At 35.0% G+C, this 18,602-nt stretch overlaps 1 protein-coding gene across 8 annotated transcripts in view; it reads left to right on the forward strand.

Annotated features, from left to right (window-relative positions):
* The window catches only part of PRR16 (proline rich 16), a 277,920-nt gene that overhangs the window by 95,455 nt on the left and 163,863 nt on the right, over positions 1-18,602 (forward strand). For 2 of the 8 annotated variants that reach the window (XM_043465875.1, XM_043465874.1), the window contains one exon: positions 14,121-14,212. The exons of the other annotated variants lie outside the window; for them this stretch is intronic. In XM_043465875.1, the coding sequence (XP_043321810.1) occupies positions 14,201-14,212 (12 nt within the window). In that variant the 5' untranslated portion in view covers positions 14,121-14,200. The remainder of the gene's footprint in view (positions 1-14,120; positions 14,213-18,602) is intronic. 8 annotated transcript variants of the gene reach the window in all.

Here is an 18,602-nt window from a genome sequence, read left to right on the forward strand (position 1 = left end):
ATTTTTGAATGGATTTAAAATCAAATGAATGGGAAAGACTTCATTGTGAGAGAATAAAGCATACCTGGGGTTTACAGTGTTGTGCAGTTTCTGCCAAAAATATTCATGTTTCATTAAAAATGGAAAGAAATAAATTTTTAAAAATAACCAGTGAGAACAAGCCCTGTTGGAGAAATACAGGTGACAAAATGGATGAGAACATACTGTGGAGGCCTTTAAACAATAATCTGGAGTTTTTTATCAAACAGTTAAGATATTTAGGACAGTATATTCTGATTGATTTTCTTATTTCTTCCATAATTGGTGATATTTGGTATGGGAATATAAAATTCAGGATGGTTATTTCCAGATTGTCTCTCAATTAAAAAATGCCCAAAAAATGTGAGAGATCTAAGATGGTCTTAAATCTAATTATAAATGGACATTCCAAAAGTTAGGCATCCTGCCAAATCAATTTTTATTATCTATTGCTGAATAACAAATATTTCCAAAATTTAATGACTTAAAACATCCATATTTATCCATTACCTCTGGTGGTTTCCATGGGTCTCAGCTGGAAGATTTCACACATTGGAGGTTGGGACTACTTATAGTCTCATCCACGCACAGAGTTGGCCCTGGGAGCCTGCTATAGCTGTTAGTATGCCTACCTAGGACCGCTTCATTTAGCCTGGGATTCCTTCCTTACAACATGGTGGCTGGGTTCCAAAAGCAAGTGTCTTAAGTCAGAGGGTGATCTAGTCTGAGGTCCTTTTGCTTTTTATTACCTAGCCTCAGAAGTCATTGAGCACCACATCCCCTACGTATTACTGATTAAGGTAGTTACTAAAGTCCACCCAGGTTGAAGGCAGAGAGACCCTAGCCCTCACATTTCACTGGAGGATTGCCATCACATTTTTATTGAAGTGTGCAGGAAGGGATATGTGTTCCTGTATGTGTATGTATCACCATGCTTAGAAAATACAATCTGCCATTCCATCTGAGGGTTCTAAAACTTGCCAGGGCCTGGCAAGCCAGGTAGGAAATAATGAGTCACACTTGTCTCCAGAAGATACTTTATTAAGCATGACAGGGACTAGGCCAACTCACAAGAGGAGACTTTATTTTGTTTTTCTTTAGCCTGTACATTTTGGTGAGTATTTGTTCTGAGAAAATAGGAATTTACTTCGTGGCACATGACTGGAAACAGATCTAAAAAATAAAACAATTGCGTCAAAGATGAAATAACTATCAAGAATGGCATTGCAGTTGTTTGTAAATCTCATGAGATTTGGACATGTTGAACTGCCAAGGCTAAACATTAGTTGCCTGGCAAAAAGACAACTCTGGAGATTGGTGGATTATATCAGAATGATGTTTGTTGTTCAGATGGAAACTACCTCTGAAGTACTGGGTACTCTGTCTGGAGGCCATCCACAAGTTGCCTAATATTAGGGAGGATTCTCAGACCCATTGGCCTAGCTGCTGTAATCAATTTAGGCATTTAACCCAGGCATTTCAGGAATTTGTTGCAAGTTTCAAAGGTTATCCTGACTTTGGTTATTGATCTAACTTGACATTAAGTATCTGTTGTGGACCAATGATTGTATGCTGCAAGTATAGAAATGAACAAGGTCCCCTTTGTCCTGTACTGTATCTACCAAAAGAAAGAGACATGAGAATAGGTGATTTCACTACAGGATGGAAGTGCCCTGGTAAAGAGGGAGATCTGTGAAGCAGAGGTCATTTCCATCATGATGCGGGCAGAGTGGGATTGAAACATGTCCTTTTGAAATCCAAGCTCCTGGCCTTTGCACCCCACCATATTGACCTACTGTTGTCCTCAGTCTCTTAAAAATATTCTCTAAAATAAAACAACAGTGTGTTTACCTTTCCCCCATGGAAAAATGAAAGATTCAGTTGTTGAAACAGCTTAAAAATCAATGGACTCTGCAATGCTAAATAAGAACAAGACAGATAAGTCAATTCCACTCCTGAGCTTGATGGCTTATTGAAGGAAGTCTAATTTTTTACTATTTAAATTTTAAGTCAGGAGACAGCAGCACACATCAGTACATAACAGTGTTAAAACCATTTTGCTAGTTTCAGAAAATGAAGAACCAAGTGGGTGTTTCTCTTTGGTTGAAAATAAAGCTTAATTTTTTTTGTCTTCCCAATTATTTACATTTCATTGAGAATTTCAGCTACAGTTCAGTTTAGTATTTCAAGATGAGCATATGTGTTTCAGCTACATGTTAACACGTTACCTTCAGTTCTGATAGTCCTGTTATCTTAAAGTTTACTCTCCAAGATGAAATGAAATACAAAAATATATTTTAAATTGGTATGTGCAAAATTATCTTGAATGTAATATGTTAACCTCAGCCTAAATATTAGGATATTTATCTTTTGCTATCCTTCATTTTGCTCTTTTAGATAATATTTGGACAATCTAGTCCTTCTCTCTATGTCCATATGTTATTTATACTAAAACCCAGTTCTAATAATGTTATTTTACTAAAGAGAGAAGCCCCAGTAAACATCCTGGATTAGAATCTTGGCTCTGCCATTTCCTAGCAATGTGACCTTAAACCATTTAGCCTTTTTGGCTTCAGTTATATCCTCTATAAAATAGGGATAATAGCAAAACCCACGTCATAGGGTTATGATAGAATAAATAACTAAGCTTTGTATTTTAATAAAGAATAAAAAGCAAGCTCATTTGCCTAATTTTTCAAGGCTCTTTACTAAAGACACTTTCTGAAATGTATCTTATGCTTTAAAAAATATATGTCCCGACTGACCAGGAACAAGCCTAATTTTCTGAATGTTGATTATTAGCTCCAACTTCCTCATCTTTGCAGACGCTAATCTCTTTCCCATCTCTATCTATTTTCCCCTTATCAGTTGAATGTAATGTAGCCTATTCTAAGAAAAATATCCACAAGTTTTCAAAATACAGGAATGTCCAGCACAAGACAAATCTTATTGCCATTTACGCTGGTTTAGTCTGAGGCTATGGATTTAGGGTGGTGATCCTTAGACTAACTAGACAAATGGCAACAAGTGAAATGGGATTGGGTTCTTAATTTGCCTACCAAAAGATACCTTTAAGCTAATAATAGTTTTCCCTTATCCATATGATAGTAATCATGTCCTCCTTCTGTACTCAAAACCGTTTCTGTGATTAGTAGTTGATTTATTTGATTTCTTATCTAGGATCACATCAGCTAGTACTTTGTAAACACGTTATTGAAACATGATTGACTTAGAAAAAGATACATATATATTTAATGTGTACAACTTGATGACTTTGGAGATAAGTGTATGACTTTGTATCATATACTTGGAATTAGTATCACAATCAATACCATAAACATATCCATCACCTCCAAAAGTTTCCTCTTGCTCTTTTTACTTACTATTTTCATTTGTGATTAGAAAACAATATCTACCCTTTTAGCACATTTTTAAGAGCTATCTTCTCTCTTCATGCTCCTTTCAGCTCTTATTTTTGCTCCATATCTAAGACGTGATTTTGAGAAAACACTTGACTGTAAGAATGCTTTCCTCTCAATAGAATATAAACAAACAGTAAATCTCATTGTCAAACATGCTGTTACCTGAGCAAGGCCCATGTTGCAGCCTCTCACCACTTGGATCCTTTGAGATCTGGCAGTTTCTTGATTCTACCCCTTTGCGCTCTTCTCTTGCTTCTAAGTGCCTGTGGCAGTTTGTGCCTATGTTACTCTAGCCGTCTGCTCTTTTTCTGTCCTGAACTAATTGGGACACTTAACTTTTTTTTACTAGGAAATAGTGAATGGCTGGAGAGGGGTTTGCTTCATCTTCCCATTTACCTCAAGTATCTTGTCAGTAGGAGTTTTTAAACGTTTTCTTTCATCCTAATTCTGTAATTATTGACAATACTTTTATGCTCATTCTGTAGTGACTGATTCAGTGTTAAAGTTTTAGAAAATTTTACTTTTTTCAGAGATCTTCAAACTTTTGAGAGGTAACCAATATACCTAGAATTCTCAACCGCTGAAATTGATGCTTGAACTGTTTGGGGGCGAGTTTGAGGTCAAACATATCTGAGTTTGTATCAGTATATAGCTGCTTCTAGATCTGCCACCTCCCCAGGTTCCAGTTTGTGTAACTGTAAAATGGAGAAGGAGAAATTGTGAATTTTTTGGTGAAGGTAGAACAAGATCTTGACTATAAGTTCAAGTCCATGTCTCATAATGACCATTCAATTAAGATTAGGTATTATTATTACTATGAATAAAAATGAGTATATATGTATATATAGTCATAATTATTCATCACAGTTCTGATACATAGTAGCCCATGAAGAAAGCTTCTCTGATCCTCATTGGTTATATGTATTTTGTATTCTTTAGATTTAATCTAATAGTACTCCAAACTATTTCAATACCAGTCTAATAATAGTATTTTTATTTTAAAATAGTAAACTCATAGAGATTAATACCGTTGCAAATAAATTGTATAAAAAGTGTTTTGAATGAATTATCTTGATTCTTTAAAAAAACAAGATAAAATAATTTTTTAGAATGGTGTCTTCTTTAAGAAACATGCTAAAACAGCTTTGCAAGAGTAGCTTATGTTTCCATTTGATGTGTTTAAGAGAAAAATCCTAAGATTGCTATCAGAGTTTTTTTCTTATGCAGTACAACAGCTTGAATCTTTATATGGTATTTTGGACGTCTATCACTTTCATCATTAAAACGTCTGAGAAGATAAATTAGCATAACCAAGGCATTATACTATGTTATAGTTTTAGCATACATACCAATGAAGATATCATTTTCCTCGTCTATAAATTTGGGTAACAAACTTACCTCAGTTGACATCTATATGCTGCTTCTAAAACACTCTCTTTCAAATATAAATTTCAAATCAAAGTGCTCTACTTACTAAAATGAAAAAATACTTGTGCACCTGGGGAGTGAAATGCAAAATAACTTTTAGAACACAGTGGATGCTTAGTAAATATTCTTGATTAAATTGACAATCAACATGACCAAATTGTAAAATGCTATGTTCAGGACCAGCCAGTTTGTTATGTTTTGTTTTATTTTATTTTGTTTTGACATATATTACATCAACCAGTACATTATATTTATATGAAGTGTTTGGATCATAGTAAGTAATAATTTTTTTATATTGTGGCTTTAGGGAAACAGACTTTTATCAAATGATGGAACCATAATCTTTTGCAATGATTGCTTCAAAAGTAATTTGAAACACAACTAGTTTACACATTATATATCTTTCCTTTTTCTTTGTTGCCCACTTTCTTAGTGATTCACCCTTGGTAAACCATAAATTATTGTTTAAATGAGACAGTATATATCTTAGCTAATAATTAACTTTGGATTTTCATGATACTTATTTTATAGAGCATGTGGACATATTTTGTTATATTATTGATATTTTATTAATATGGTTTCTGTGTAATATTCCATAGTCTCAGTGATAAATGCTAACTTCTAAAGATGTCTTACTCTGTTTTCTGGAATAGCATGAGATAATTAAATAAGTTAAATAAAATTAATAATTTAAAAAATTAAACTCTTGAACAGTTACAAAAACCTAAGATATCTACTTTATTTGTGATTTCCTTTTTAAATTAGTAATGTGAGAAATCACTTTATTCCCAAAGTGTCCTAATGTGAATTTGATATTTCCCTTTAGGAATCTTTTCTTTCACCAGTTAGTGTTTATCTTTCATATAAATACTTTAAAGTGTTCTAGATCTCTAATATTGCTTTAGGGCTTCCCTGGTAGCTCAGACAGTAAAGAATTTGCCTACGATGCGAGAGACCTGGGTTCAATCTCTGGGTTGGGAAGATCCCCTGGAGGAAGGCATGGCAACCCACTACAGTATTCTTGCCTGGAAAATCCCCAAGGACAGAGGAGCTTGGCAGACTCCAGTCCATGGGGTCACAAAGAGTCAGACACGACTGAGCAACCAAGCATAACACAGTATTGCTTTATCTCGACAGTAGTCCTAATTCAAAGAATTTAGCTTTGCAACTTAACTCTCAGTGTTTCCATCATTAAAATATATTTTCCATCAACATGTAATATTTTATGAGTACCCTTTTTAAGTTGAGATATTCACAGCAGGGTCAAAGATTGGTAGCTATTGTGAAAATTTAAGAGGTTTCTTCTGTGTTAAGGATGACTTTGTTCTGAAGTGTCAGCAATTATTTGGCTTTGCTTTGAATTAGCCAGTGAAATACAGAAAAGTCTCATGACTTGTACTTTTATCTATTTCTTTACCTGTCACATAATAGATTTACCTGATACCCCCTTTTTGATGTCTTGTCATTTTTTTTTTTTAATCCATTGACCACTGTGACTGATTAAAGCTGTAGTCTTGATTTATGTTCAAGAGATGTGAGCAGGCATCTGCTGGAGCTTTTGGGAAAGTTTCTTGTCTCTTACTAGATACAGTAAACTCCACTTTATCCGAATACTGTGGTAAGAGTGTGAGCTCTGTATACCTGCCTGAGGGTGAATTTAAAACACTTGAAGTGAGAGATGCATGGTTTTCATTAAACTAGAGCCTGATTATGCTGAAAAGCCTAGACGTTTAGTGTATCTAATTTAAAATTTTATAGACGTGTAATAAAATATCACAAATACTGTTTATAAGCCTTGAATAAACCTCCCTAATCCCCCTTTCCTTTCCTTTCTCTTTTTCTCTGTACCTAGATATAAACAAAATCCTGAATTTGGTATCAATTATTATTATATATTTTCTATGTTTTCTCCTTATGTACAAATTTACACATAATATGCATCATTCTTTGAATTCTGTATAATTTGTGTCATATACACTTGTGCAAATAATTTTTCATATGTTTCTTAAAATTTCTGCTTAGAGTGTATACATTTTTACTGATGGATATTATTCCATTATAGACTACATAGGGCATTCCATTGTAAAGACGTACCACTATATATATATGTATATATATCTATACATATATATACACACTTGCCCATTCATTGGCAGCTATAGATTTTCAAGTTTTGTTAGTAAGGATATTAAAATGTATTTAATTGATATTTTAGATCATTGCTTCCTTGATTACAAAGATTCATTGGCCATTTGGATTTCCACATTTATTAAAATTTTGTTTGCATAATTTATATTTTTCTACTGGATTACTCATCTTTTTTGTATTGATTTATAGAAGGTTTTCTTTGCTATCCTTGAGTACTAGCTCTTCATATGATATACGCTTTGAAAATATCTGTTTCTAATCTTTTCATTATTTGGAACATTGTTTATAGTATCTCTTGCACTTTTTAGTCAAATTTATCACCATTTTGCTTCATACTTTGTGCTTTTTGAGTCTTAAGAGTCTATTTATATTTCAAGGTTATAATTATATAATTTTTTTCTAAAATTGCTGAAGTTTTGCTTTTCATATTTGAGAAATAAACATAAATAGATAGATATAGATATAGTATGGCTCAAAGCAATGTATATCTTATGAAATTATTTTCAAAATACTCAAAGTTTTTTAAAAATGTTTTATTTGCAGTTAGATATAGGTATTAGATATATATGCTACATTACTCATATGACTAAAGAACAGAGTAGTAAAAAATTCCTCATTTTTATTATCTGGAAATCTTCATTTTCTTTCCTATTTCCCTGGGCTATTCCTAGAATAATGGTTTAAACTGGGGAAAACTTCCACAGTTTCAGTTCTGTTATTAAAGTCTCAGAATTACATTTTCACATTGTACTTAGCTTTCCAAATCTCAGGCCCCACGAAGACCTAGTGTCTTTTGGTATTGAAGTTTGGCCTCTGCTTTGCTCAAATTCCATAAATAAAGACGTTTACCTTCAGGTAATATCTGTACAATCTAATCCCAGATGTGTGTGGCATGTGTTCCAGGCCCATTTTAGCACCTTGAACAGCTAAGCTGCAAAGACAGTTGGAAAAGCAGTTTCTTCCCATTTAATGTGTAGATTTGTGGTGGAGTTTGGTTTCCTTCATCACTGTCCATCTGTTTGCTAGGGCCAAATGAATAAATTTCCTTCACTACAAAGGTAACTGGTTCAAAATTAAACTGCCTTGAAATATTGTTTTTCAAAACTGTACTCTCCCTATATTTAAACCCTGAATGTTTGATGTGGCAACACGAGTTTTTAGTTTTGAGATATTAACTACAGTTCATATATATACCTTAAAGAAAACAAAAACATTTCAATACATATATATTATTTTATTTGATTATTTTAAAAATATGTAATATTGTGCTCTAAATGCTTATAATAAATGCAATTCTTCTATTGCATTATTCAGTAAAGTATGCATATACTGTTACTTCCACACAATCCAGTTTTTTTTAGTGTGAGTATGAATGCATGTATGTTTTAAATTGAGCACTGAGGTGGCCTGATCATATTTGATCCTAAAAACTTACAGGACTTACATTTTCATTTTATTGAAGTTATAGATTAAAGTTTGCTCTCTACTATTTTCTGAAACTGAAACTAAATTCTTATAGAAGGAAGATATATGAGCATTATATATATTTTGTGAAGATTATGGGAAAAACATCCAGTGAGCATGTTGGCAGAGACTGAAGGGCATATAATGCTGTTATTTACCCATGAAGTTACACATGGAACATGGGTATAATACATCTTGCCCATGTCTGAATAGTGCTGACCCATGGCTCTGCTGGAGACTCCTGGACACTCACAGACAAGTCTGGGTCAGTATATTAAACCTAGACAGCATATTAAAAAGCAGAGACGTAACTTTGCCAACAAAGGTCCATCTAGTCAAAGCTATGTTTTTTCCAGTAGTTATGTATGGATGTGAGAGTTGGACTATAAAGAAAGCTGAATGCTGAAGAATTGATGCTTTTGAACTGTGGTGTTGGAGAAGACTCTTGAGAGTCCCTTGGACTGCAAGGAGATCAAACCAGTCCATCCTAGAGGAAATCAGTCCTGAATATTCACTGGAAGGACTGATGCTGAAGCTGAAACTCTATTATATTGGCTACCTGATGTGAAGAACTGACTCATTGGAAAAAAAGCCTGATGCTGGGAAAGATTGAAGACAGGAGAAGGGGACGACAGAGGATGAGATGGTTGACTTACATCACCAACTTGTTGGACATGAGTTTGAGCAAGCTTTGAGAGTTGGTGATGGACAGGAAATCCTGGTATGCTGCAGTCCATGGGGTCTGAAAGAGTTGGACATGACTGAGCAACTGAACTGAACTGATCTCTGAATCCAGTGAAGGAAATCTAATTAAGCATGAATTTTAAAACAAGGATCATATTTTGTTGTTTATTTGCTGATTTACTGAATAATCATAGAATGCACAGAAAAGATAGTGTTGGTATTTTGTAAATAAGAAATATTAGATTGTATGGTTGGATTCTATCTTTCTGATAGCACTTAGGCTGAAAATGATTGAAATTTTACAAAATTTTTTTCTATTTTCTTTTCTCTTAAATCTTGGAATATTTATCTTAAATTGTCCTGTGAAAGGTCATGCTTTGGTTTTATACTAATGCTATAAGTATAATACCAAATTTCATGATTTAAATCTCCCTCTGATATTCCCAACTTATTTACATGAACATTATTTAGACCATGCATTTTACCTTTCATTTAGGACAAAATAAATAAACATAATCCAAAATGTGAACATTTTATTTAATTCATATGATCAATTTATATGTATGATCTATTACTGAATTAAATTCAGCTTTAAAAAAACATTTATATTGTCAGCTTTTCTGGAATTCTTGGTGCAATTCCAACTTGTAGTGATATGCTGTACTTAATAAATACCTTTTTCTTTAAGGCAATAATGCATCATGTAAGTGATGGTTGTTAAAAATGAGACAGAACCCTGAATTTTAAGTCTTCATATCCAGACACATGATTTATTTAAGAAATCTGAGCTAAGAATCAATAGCCCTCTGCTACTTAGCCTAAGAGGTGAGATTTAATTAAGTTTGTTCAGCCAATAAACAAATCTCCTTGATTCTTAGATTCTGGTGTTATGAAAATGAATAAGTTAATCGCTTCCCTGGAGGAACTTTGAGTGCAGCCAGTTGCATACTGACTAGAATTTGAATGATGCTTTCCTTTGCAGAGTACTCATCCACAGGGATTCAGTTGATGGATATTTGTAGATTGTGGGTTATAGGTGTATGTTCGATACCTAGATAAATCTGATGGTTTCATACAGAGACATCTTTTCTTCTGTAACCAGACTGTGACCTTGTGCATGTGACACATTGTACAAATGCATATGATGGTGATCATAAGGGAGACACAATAATGTGACATGTTCAGTGTAAAACCCATAATGATTCAGGAGTAACCTGTTCAACATTCAGTTCTCATCCTGTGGGCATTTCTGCATCTTGTTGGAAGGATAAGCAAATACTCAAGGCAGAATTATCAAAACAGACTGTGGACATTGATTAATTCTGGGAAGGCGGAAAATGTAAATGCACATTGGTCAAGAATTCAAGTTTGGTACTCTTTCCTCTAACAAATTCACATCATCTTCTGTTATTTCCCAATAGTGATTCCAAGTATAAAGTTTAGACCTTTTCCTTCTAGAATGGGTAATGATACTCTGGATAATTGAAATATAGCTTAATGATTTACTCCAGTATTTAACAGATAGTTTTCAAACCTTTTTCATTTTGCTGTTAGCCTAGTCTGAGACTGTGTCTAAAATACATGAAGGAAATCAAAGAAGGACTCGTTTAGCTTGTATTTGACAAAAGGGCTCTGTTGTTGAATAAGACCACAAGTTATGGTTGGAGTGGTTTAGTAACAGCTTTTTCCACTGTGCAAAGCCAACCAGTCTTTGCCAAATAGCAAGACAGAATCTATACTGTCAAAATGGAAAAAGTGGTGGCAATTATGAAGCTGGGGAATTCTGGCAGCACACTTAGAATTTGGCACTTCACTGTGAGAAAGAATATATAGGTACCAAGTATTGCAGATTTGCTGTTGTATTGCCTGGGGGAATATTTGACCCAGATTAATGAATGACAAGGGCTTCCCTAGTGGCTCAGACTGTAAAGAATCTGCCTGCAATGCAGGAGGTCCATGTTCCATCCCTGGGACAGGGAAGATCCCCTGGAGAAGGGAATGGCTACCCACCCTGGTATTCTTGCCTAGAGAATTCTAAGGACAGAGGAGCCTGGTGAGCTACAGTCCACGGGGTTGGTGAATGACAAAGCTTAGGTGCTTGGCTCAGAATTCTTTTTTGAAAATTTTTATTGGAGCATAGTTGACTTACAGTATTGTGTCAGTTTCAGGTGTACAACAAAGTGAATCAGTTGTACATGTATACACTCTTTTTTAGATTTTTTCCCATTACAGAGTACTGAATAGAGTTCCCTGTGCTATACATTAGTCTCTTATTAGTTATCTATTTTATATACAGTAGTGTGTATATGTCAATTCCAATCTCCCAATTTATCTCCCCCCCCAACCCCTTATCCCCTGGTAACCATGTTTGTTTTCTTACATCTGTGACTCCTGTTTTGTAAATAAGTTCATTTGCACCTTTTTTCCCCCTTCATTTAGAGTGTTCTGAGAACCTCTGTCAGTAAAGATTTCGACATGGATAGTGGCTTCAGTGCTCTTCCAATTTAATACACGTAAACACCTATTATGTACTTTAAAAAGTCTTAAATCCTTTTCATGTGTTAGCTCATTTAATTTTCACACTAACCCTATGAATCAAGTTGTTCCATAAACAACATTGGTGTGAACTGTGTGGATCCACTTATATGCATATTTTTTTCAGTAGAAATGTACTGTAGTAGCATGTGATCTGTGGTTGGCTGAGTCCATATATTCAGAACGGAGCAAACAGAGGGAAGACTGTAAGGTTATATAGATTTTTGACTACAAGAGGGTAGATACCCCTAACCTCCCAGTTGTTTAAGGATCAACTATGTTTTTTACCTCCCCTGCAGGGAAGAGAAAAAAGAGAGAGCAGAGAAGTAAGTACTTTGCCTTGGACCACACAGCTAGTGAGTGTGACTGTGGCCACCATACTTCTACCACCAGTCTCCAGTGTCTTGGTGTGATGAATGAAACCGTAGTGTTCAATGGAAAAGTCTCTATTCCTTTCCTTTTTGTTTGTCCTTAAGGCTGTTTTTTTGTTTGTTTGTTTGTTTTAAGTGGTTTTTTGGGGTAAACATTCTTTGGGTAGAAGGGGAGAACAGAGATGCATAATTTCTATCAGAAGTGTTAACATAGGGTGATTTTTATCTTGCCTTTGCTTTTCCACTGCAGCATTATAACTTTATGAATCTGATTTTTGACAGCATTGTTAAGAGTATTCATGTAGATTTAATGTGAAATGTGGTTGGAACATTTGATTGCTCTACTTATTTTTGACTGTTAACTTTGTTAAGTGTTCGAATCATAAATTTTTTCAATACTAAGTAACAAATAGTGCTTGCATAATACTATTCATTAAGTTTTTAAATTAATTTTAAGTGTTTTGCTTCCAAACTTTATAATTCATTATTAACAAAAATGTTTTTTCTAATTTGTGTATATGTAATAAAAATGTGGGCAGGTGTTTTTGTTTTTCTTTTTTTACCAGCAACTAGAAGTACTCCTGGCATATAATTGGTGCTCAGTGAGTATGTCATGAAATGACATTCCTTATAAATGAATGAATGATGAGGTTAAATGCCTTGAGCTTATTCACATGTATACTTTTGCTTTTCCTCTACTAAATTTTCAAAGATCTTATTGATGAAGAAAACTGGTAATAGCATAGGAAGCAGAAGGAAGCTGAGAAAGGTGTGCCTTTCCTCAACCTGGCCCCAAGCTGGATCTTTTGAGCTACTTGAGGGAGGGGTCTTTCTCATTCATCTCAGCATTCCTAGTACTGACCAAGCATAGTGCTGTTTAAGCAGTGAGAGAATGAGTGAATGATTTTGCAAAGTGGATGACTGAAACCCCTGTCCTTAAGTCTTAAGTATAGCAACTGCAGTGTTTGGGGAACATGTTACCAAAGGCTTAGGCAGGAATGAGGGACTGTACACTTGGGGACTGACTGTAACTCACGCACATGGGCTCAGTACTTAGACCTCTCAGGCCATGGACTGTGTCCTCACTGCCCTCTGATACTTGGAGTCCTGACAGTGTCACTGCCAAGAGGCCACTCTGCCTCTGCTATAACCAGATCCGTCACTCAGGTGTAATGTCATCTTTGGTTCCCATGACCTGGAGTATGTTTCTCAGAGGTTGGTTCAGTCCATTGGCACCTCATACAACTAGCCTAGGCTTTGCGAGAAAAGTCGTCCCTTCAGATATTTCAGGATAGCACTCTCATTTCCAAAGGCTTCTCTGTACCACCACACTACTTGGGAGCATTTGTATCAGCTTTTGTGATGTGGTTGACTGCCCCTTCTCTCTGATAGGGGTTTCCTCAATGGCTCAGTGGGTAAAGAATCCAGCTGCAGCACAGGAGGTACAGCAGACTCAGGTTCAATCCCTGGGTCCGGAAGATCCCCTGGAGGAGGACGTGGCAGCCCACTCCAGTATTCTTGCCTGGAAAATCCTTTGGACAGAGGAGCCTGATGGACTACAGTCCATGTGGTTGCAAAGAGTTGGACATACTTAGCAACTAAGCACGTGTCTCTTCTGATTACTGTTTCCAGAGGTGGTCCTCATTTGCCTATGTTAATAATATATTGGACAGCAATACTAAAACAGTATTGATTAATGAATGTGTTAATCTAAAGAAAGTTTCTAGTGACTTGCTCTAGTATTCTATATTCAGAAAGAATAGATTCTCAGGGAATGTTCTTGAAGTCTTGATTGATTGACTGATCTGCCCCATGGTTCTCATGTTTTCATTCACATTATTTAGTCCTTCATGTGCATTTCCTCCATATACACGCTTCATATGTTAACTCCTCTCTTCCATTCATGTGTTCATCAGTACAGCCTATGCTTTCATATTGACTAATGCCCCGCTCCCCTCTGCATCATCTCCCGTGCCTGTTCAGTTCAGTGTGTTTTGGAAAGTCTAAAGTAAATACATTATGTTTAAAAGTTCTCTAATTTTTTTAACAGAAGCTCCATTACCTACTCCCACCTCCCCACATGATGAAACAGGGAAACTGCTGCAGGCAGTGACAACAGGACACCAGGAAATGCCCGAGAAGGTCAGCACTGCTTTGCCATGATGTTTACAGGAATTTAGACAACACATGATTGCATTTCTAAGAAACATGCAAGTCCATGATATCATTTGTTATTTGAAATATACATACAAGATACAATTACCAGTTAGATCTCTTTGAATATTAAAGTTATTAAGTAATGACCATAGTCACACGATTAACAATCACACACTAATTATCACCATAGAAATTGTCATATTTTTAGTCTATGTTTTATATTGAAATTCCGTAGAGGAAAATATGTATAATAGTATCATGAAATTCAGCAATGTTTTCTTTGTAACATTTTAAAAATATTCGGAGGAACATTTATGGTGTTTTTCAAATTGCAAAATTTAACTTTTAAGGTGCCAGGATTAACAAGTTCATATTAAAGCATCCATGTTTTCTATGAACAAAGCTAGTTTAAATTTTGATAGTTATATTTATTATCTGTAGGAAAGTAGTAAGATTCACCATGAAAAAAAACAAGATTATATAAATAATATTATTTATAATCAAATATTGAATTAATGCTCATTTTTTAAAGAAAGTTGATTTTGGGGTACATAAGACTCATTAACAATTTAGGGATAGTCCTGCCTTCACCATATGTGACCATAAGAAGGACTATTGCCTTTACTAGCTTTGTATTCCTAAAGTGAAAACATGTAAAGTCAGAAATGTTCTTCTGTTGCGGTTTTCTGTTTCCTACCATAAAAGGCTGACAATAAAGGTTTCATTGGTGTCTGTTTTTCTATATATGAAAGAGTATGGGTTTATTAACCCATATTAAGCATCATTAACCACTGGTGCTTCTGGAGCAATAATTTAATTTCATGATTTCTATCTACATAGAACTCTATTTATCATTTAAATATGAAACTAAATTTTTCCATATCTAGATAAATCTGAGAGATGGTTGTGATCAGTCAGTCATTTAATTTGAAGAGTGAATTTATTCTATCTAAAACCAAAAATAAAAGATGGATGGATAATGTCAAATCCTGAGTATATATTGACGTGTTTACAATCACTGTTTTTCTTTAAACGCTTACATGCATTTATCATTTGGGAATACTCTATTTAAAATTAATTCCTCTGAGTGATATTGGTTTTGCACTTGAAAGCCTATTAAATAACCTTCCTACGTTACTATACAGTGACTTCAAGAACTTAGTAAACTATTTTCATTTGTGAGATTGTAGCAGTCGTACTGTTTTTAACAGTTAGGATCTGTGTCATGCATTAAGTCTTTTTCTTTATGTGCCCTAATTAGAAAACAAGAGGCAATGCTGTTTGGAATTTAGCTATACTTAACTTCTTAATAAAATTCTACTTTAGAGGTAACTAAATTAGAAAGTATAGAGCATTATATAAGTGTAAAAATATACTGAAGGAAAGTAAGGATAAGTTGTTGACTAAGCCAGGATAAAGAGATTTAAAAAATCTGGCTATGTCTATACTGATAGACAATATCTTTGAAGAAATATTTATAATTTCTGCTTTTATTTTCCCTCCATTCTTTATAAATCATGTGAATTCACCATTTTGCTATGTGACAAATTGAAGAACAAGTTACGTGATGAAGATATAAGAACAGAAATGGAGATTTTTCAAATTCTATCTCTAATGTTAATTTACTTGTTAATATTCTGCAAGTCATTTATTTAATCGGAGTTCCCAAGACCTTCTGCTGACTAAATGGACCAGAGGACTCAGGATTTAGTTTCTGTGTATTCTGTTGACATAAATTTTACAGAAAAAGCAGGGCACTGTAGGCTCAGCATTTTTTAATTGAGATAAAATCTTGATAATCTACATTGAAACAATATCTGTCTCATTTTAGTGAAGTATTTGCCACCTCTAGACATCTGGTGTACTTGTCACACTGTCATAGAACCTCTCAAACTTCATAAAGTTTCTATAAAAAATGTTCATTTCTAATATTTAACTGTTTCAGCAGAGTTTACTTGATTAAAAATGGTGAAATCACTGTTGAAGTAATTATAAAGTTTACTAGTAAAATAGTAATATAAAATGTATAGTGGCTTTCCATAATAATTGTAGGTACTTTGAATTTTTTCAAAAAATAAAAGAATTTTTGCTACATTGAGCAAAAGAGAAAATCCAACATTTAATGTTGCTGTTGAGTTTAAACACACTGCTAGTTCCTGAAGATAAAAAAAAAAAAAATTCAAATGTCAATTGAGTAGCAGTTGTCACTCAAAATTGCTTTCACTTATGCTAGCATACTAATGAAAATTACATATCCAAATAGAAGAAAGGTAGGGAAATTTGGGGGGCTGATGAATCTCAGCAACAGGAAAGTTTTTCCTAAGGGTCTTATTTAAAATATAATAAAGCAGTCTTTTTACATCTTAATCATTTTTGTCAAACTCAATAAAGAACAGTTTGAACTAATCTAGTAGATCATTTAATTCATCCGTTCATTCCACATTAATTGCACATGCATTTAGTACTGGGCACCATGCTAGAAATAAGAGATGTGACGATTAATAAGACACTGTTCTGCCCTTGATATGCTCAGAGTCTACCAGAAGAGTTAAAAAAATAAACAAGATAAAACAAGTGAGTTGGAGGTAAATCAGAGACAGCATACAAAGTAATTAATTGAGTTTATGAAACAAGGATGGATGGTTAAAATAGAAGCTAAAATCAATGTGTCTCAGAAACCAAAATAAGTATTAATAGTCACTGGAATTCTGTTGAAGGAATACACAGTGAATTAGCAAACCATGGCAAAGTCTTCTGATTTTGTTAGCAAAATGAAAGGAAGAATGGGAGAAATACCTATGAGAACTTTTACAAGATTGTGCTCATCCAGAAGGAAACAGGGAACAAAACTTATCTTAAATTTATTCATCACAAGATACGGCCTTGAATGTGATAATAGTGAAAAATGATGGAGCACAGTAACAGCAAGGCCAGCAGGTGCCGTGGTGAAACAGAAAGGTCAGGTCCATGGTTCTGTTGCAGTTCTCCCCCAGATACACGCAGTGATTGATAACCTGCAGGGGCCTGTGTTTATGAAATGGTGTTGCTTGATTTTGTTGTTAAAACACTGTGGAAATTATTCTAGAGAAGTATTGTTTACATCCAACCTTAGCCAGCAAATAAGTAGTTCTAGGAGCAATGCTATAGGTGAAAAATGCCAGAAAGTACTTTTTGGTTGCAGTTCTTAGAAGGTTATCTGTCAAGGTTACATTTACATTTCCCTCTACCTCACTGGCTATTCCTCCTTAGAGTTTTTGGCTGAATCCTTGCTTCCTTAACAATGTTACTTTGCCCAGATGTTTAGTTTGAGGCCTTGTTTACACATCCATGCTCACTTGCAGATGCATGGTCTCCTCTCTGTCTCTCCCCACTCTTTCTGTTTCTCTCACACTCTTTTATTTCCCCTTCCTATCCTGTCCTCTTCCTCCCCACCCCCAACTCCATGATGATTTCGTCTAGTCCCATAGCTTGAAACACCAGGTATATGTAAGCGACTGCCAAGTTTTTATCTCTTGCTCTAAACTTTTCCCTGAACCCACTCAATCATCTTCAGTGGCTATTTAACAGGCACTTAGATATCAAAAGCAAAACTCAAGAATCAATACTCAGACCCAGAACTTTCTTGTTTGTTTTTTTCTATATCATGATTTCTTCTATCATCTAACCAGTTGCCTGGGCCAGAACTCTTGGCATCATTTTTGCTTCCTCTCTTTCATTCACCCCTCATGTCCATTCTTTCAGAAAGTTTAGTCAAGTCTACTTCCAAAGTGCATCTTAAATCCTTCACACCATCTCCACTGTGCCCATCTAAGCTATCTTCATCTTTTCATTAGACTGCCTTCATACAAATTTCTAACCAGATCTTGCTTCTTTCCTTGCCCTCTAATAATTTGTTTTCCTGAGAGCAGCACAAGTATAATTTGAAATGTAAAAGGTTGTGTCATCTCACACGAAATACTTGTGTGGCTCCGCATTTCTTTGAGACCTCCTTCAGTCTCTTGACCTTGCCTATTTACCTTGTGATCCATCCACTGTGATCTCTTGTGAGCCCAGAAGTCATCTTCTATTAGAGTCTGGTGCCCCTGCCTGTCACTCTATCTCGCAAGCTATTCTTTGGGTTCCTTGGGCTGCCGAAGTTCATTCCCTCTTCTGGGCCTCTGCACTTAGCATGCACATAGCTGGCTGCTTTTCTTTTTAGCATCAGTTTCTGTGTTATGTTTTTCAGAGGTACTTTTGCCGACCACCCAGCCTGGGCTCTGGCTGACTGTGTGCCTGCTTCTCACTCCCTCTCCTGCACACTCCTGTCTTTCATAGTGCTATCTGCGATTTTCTCCATGGCACTTACTACTCTGTGAGATCCTGTTATGCATTTGCT

This window comes from Cervus canadensis, chromosome 4 (assembly GCF_019320065.1).
Source record: "Cervus canadensis isolate Bull #8, Minnesota chromosome 4, ASM1932006v1, whole genome shotgun sequence".
In the NCBI taxonomy this organism is placed as follows: domain Eukaryota; kingdom Metazoa; phylum Chordata; class Mammalia; order Artiodactyla; family Cervidae; genus Cervus; species Cervus canadensis.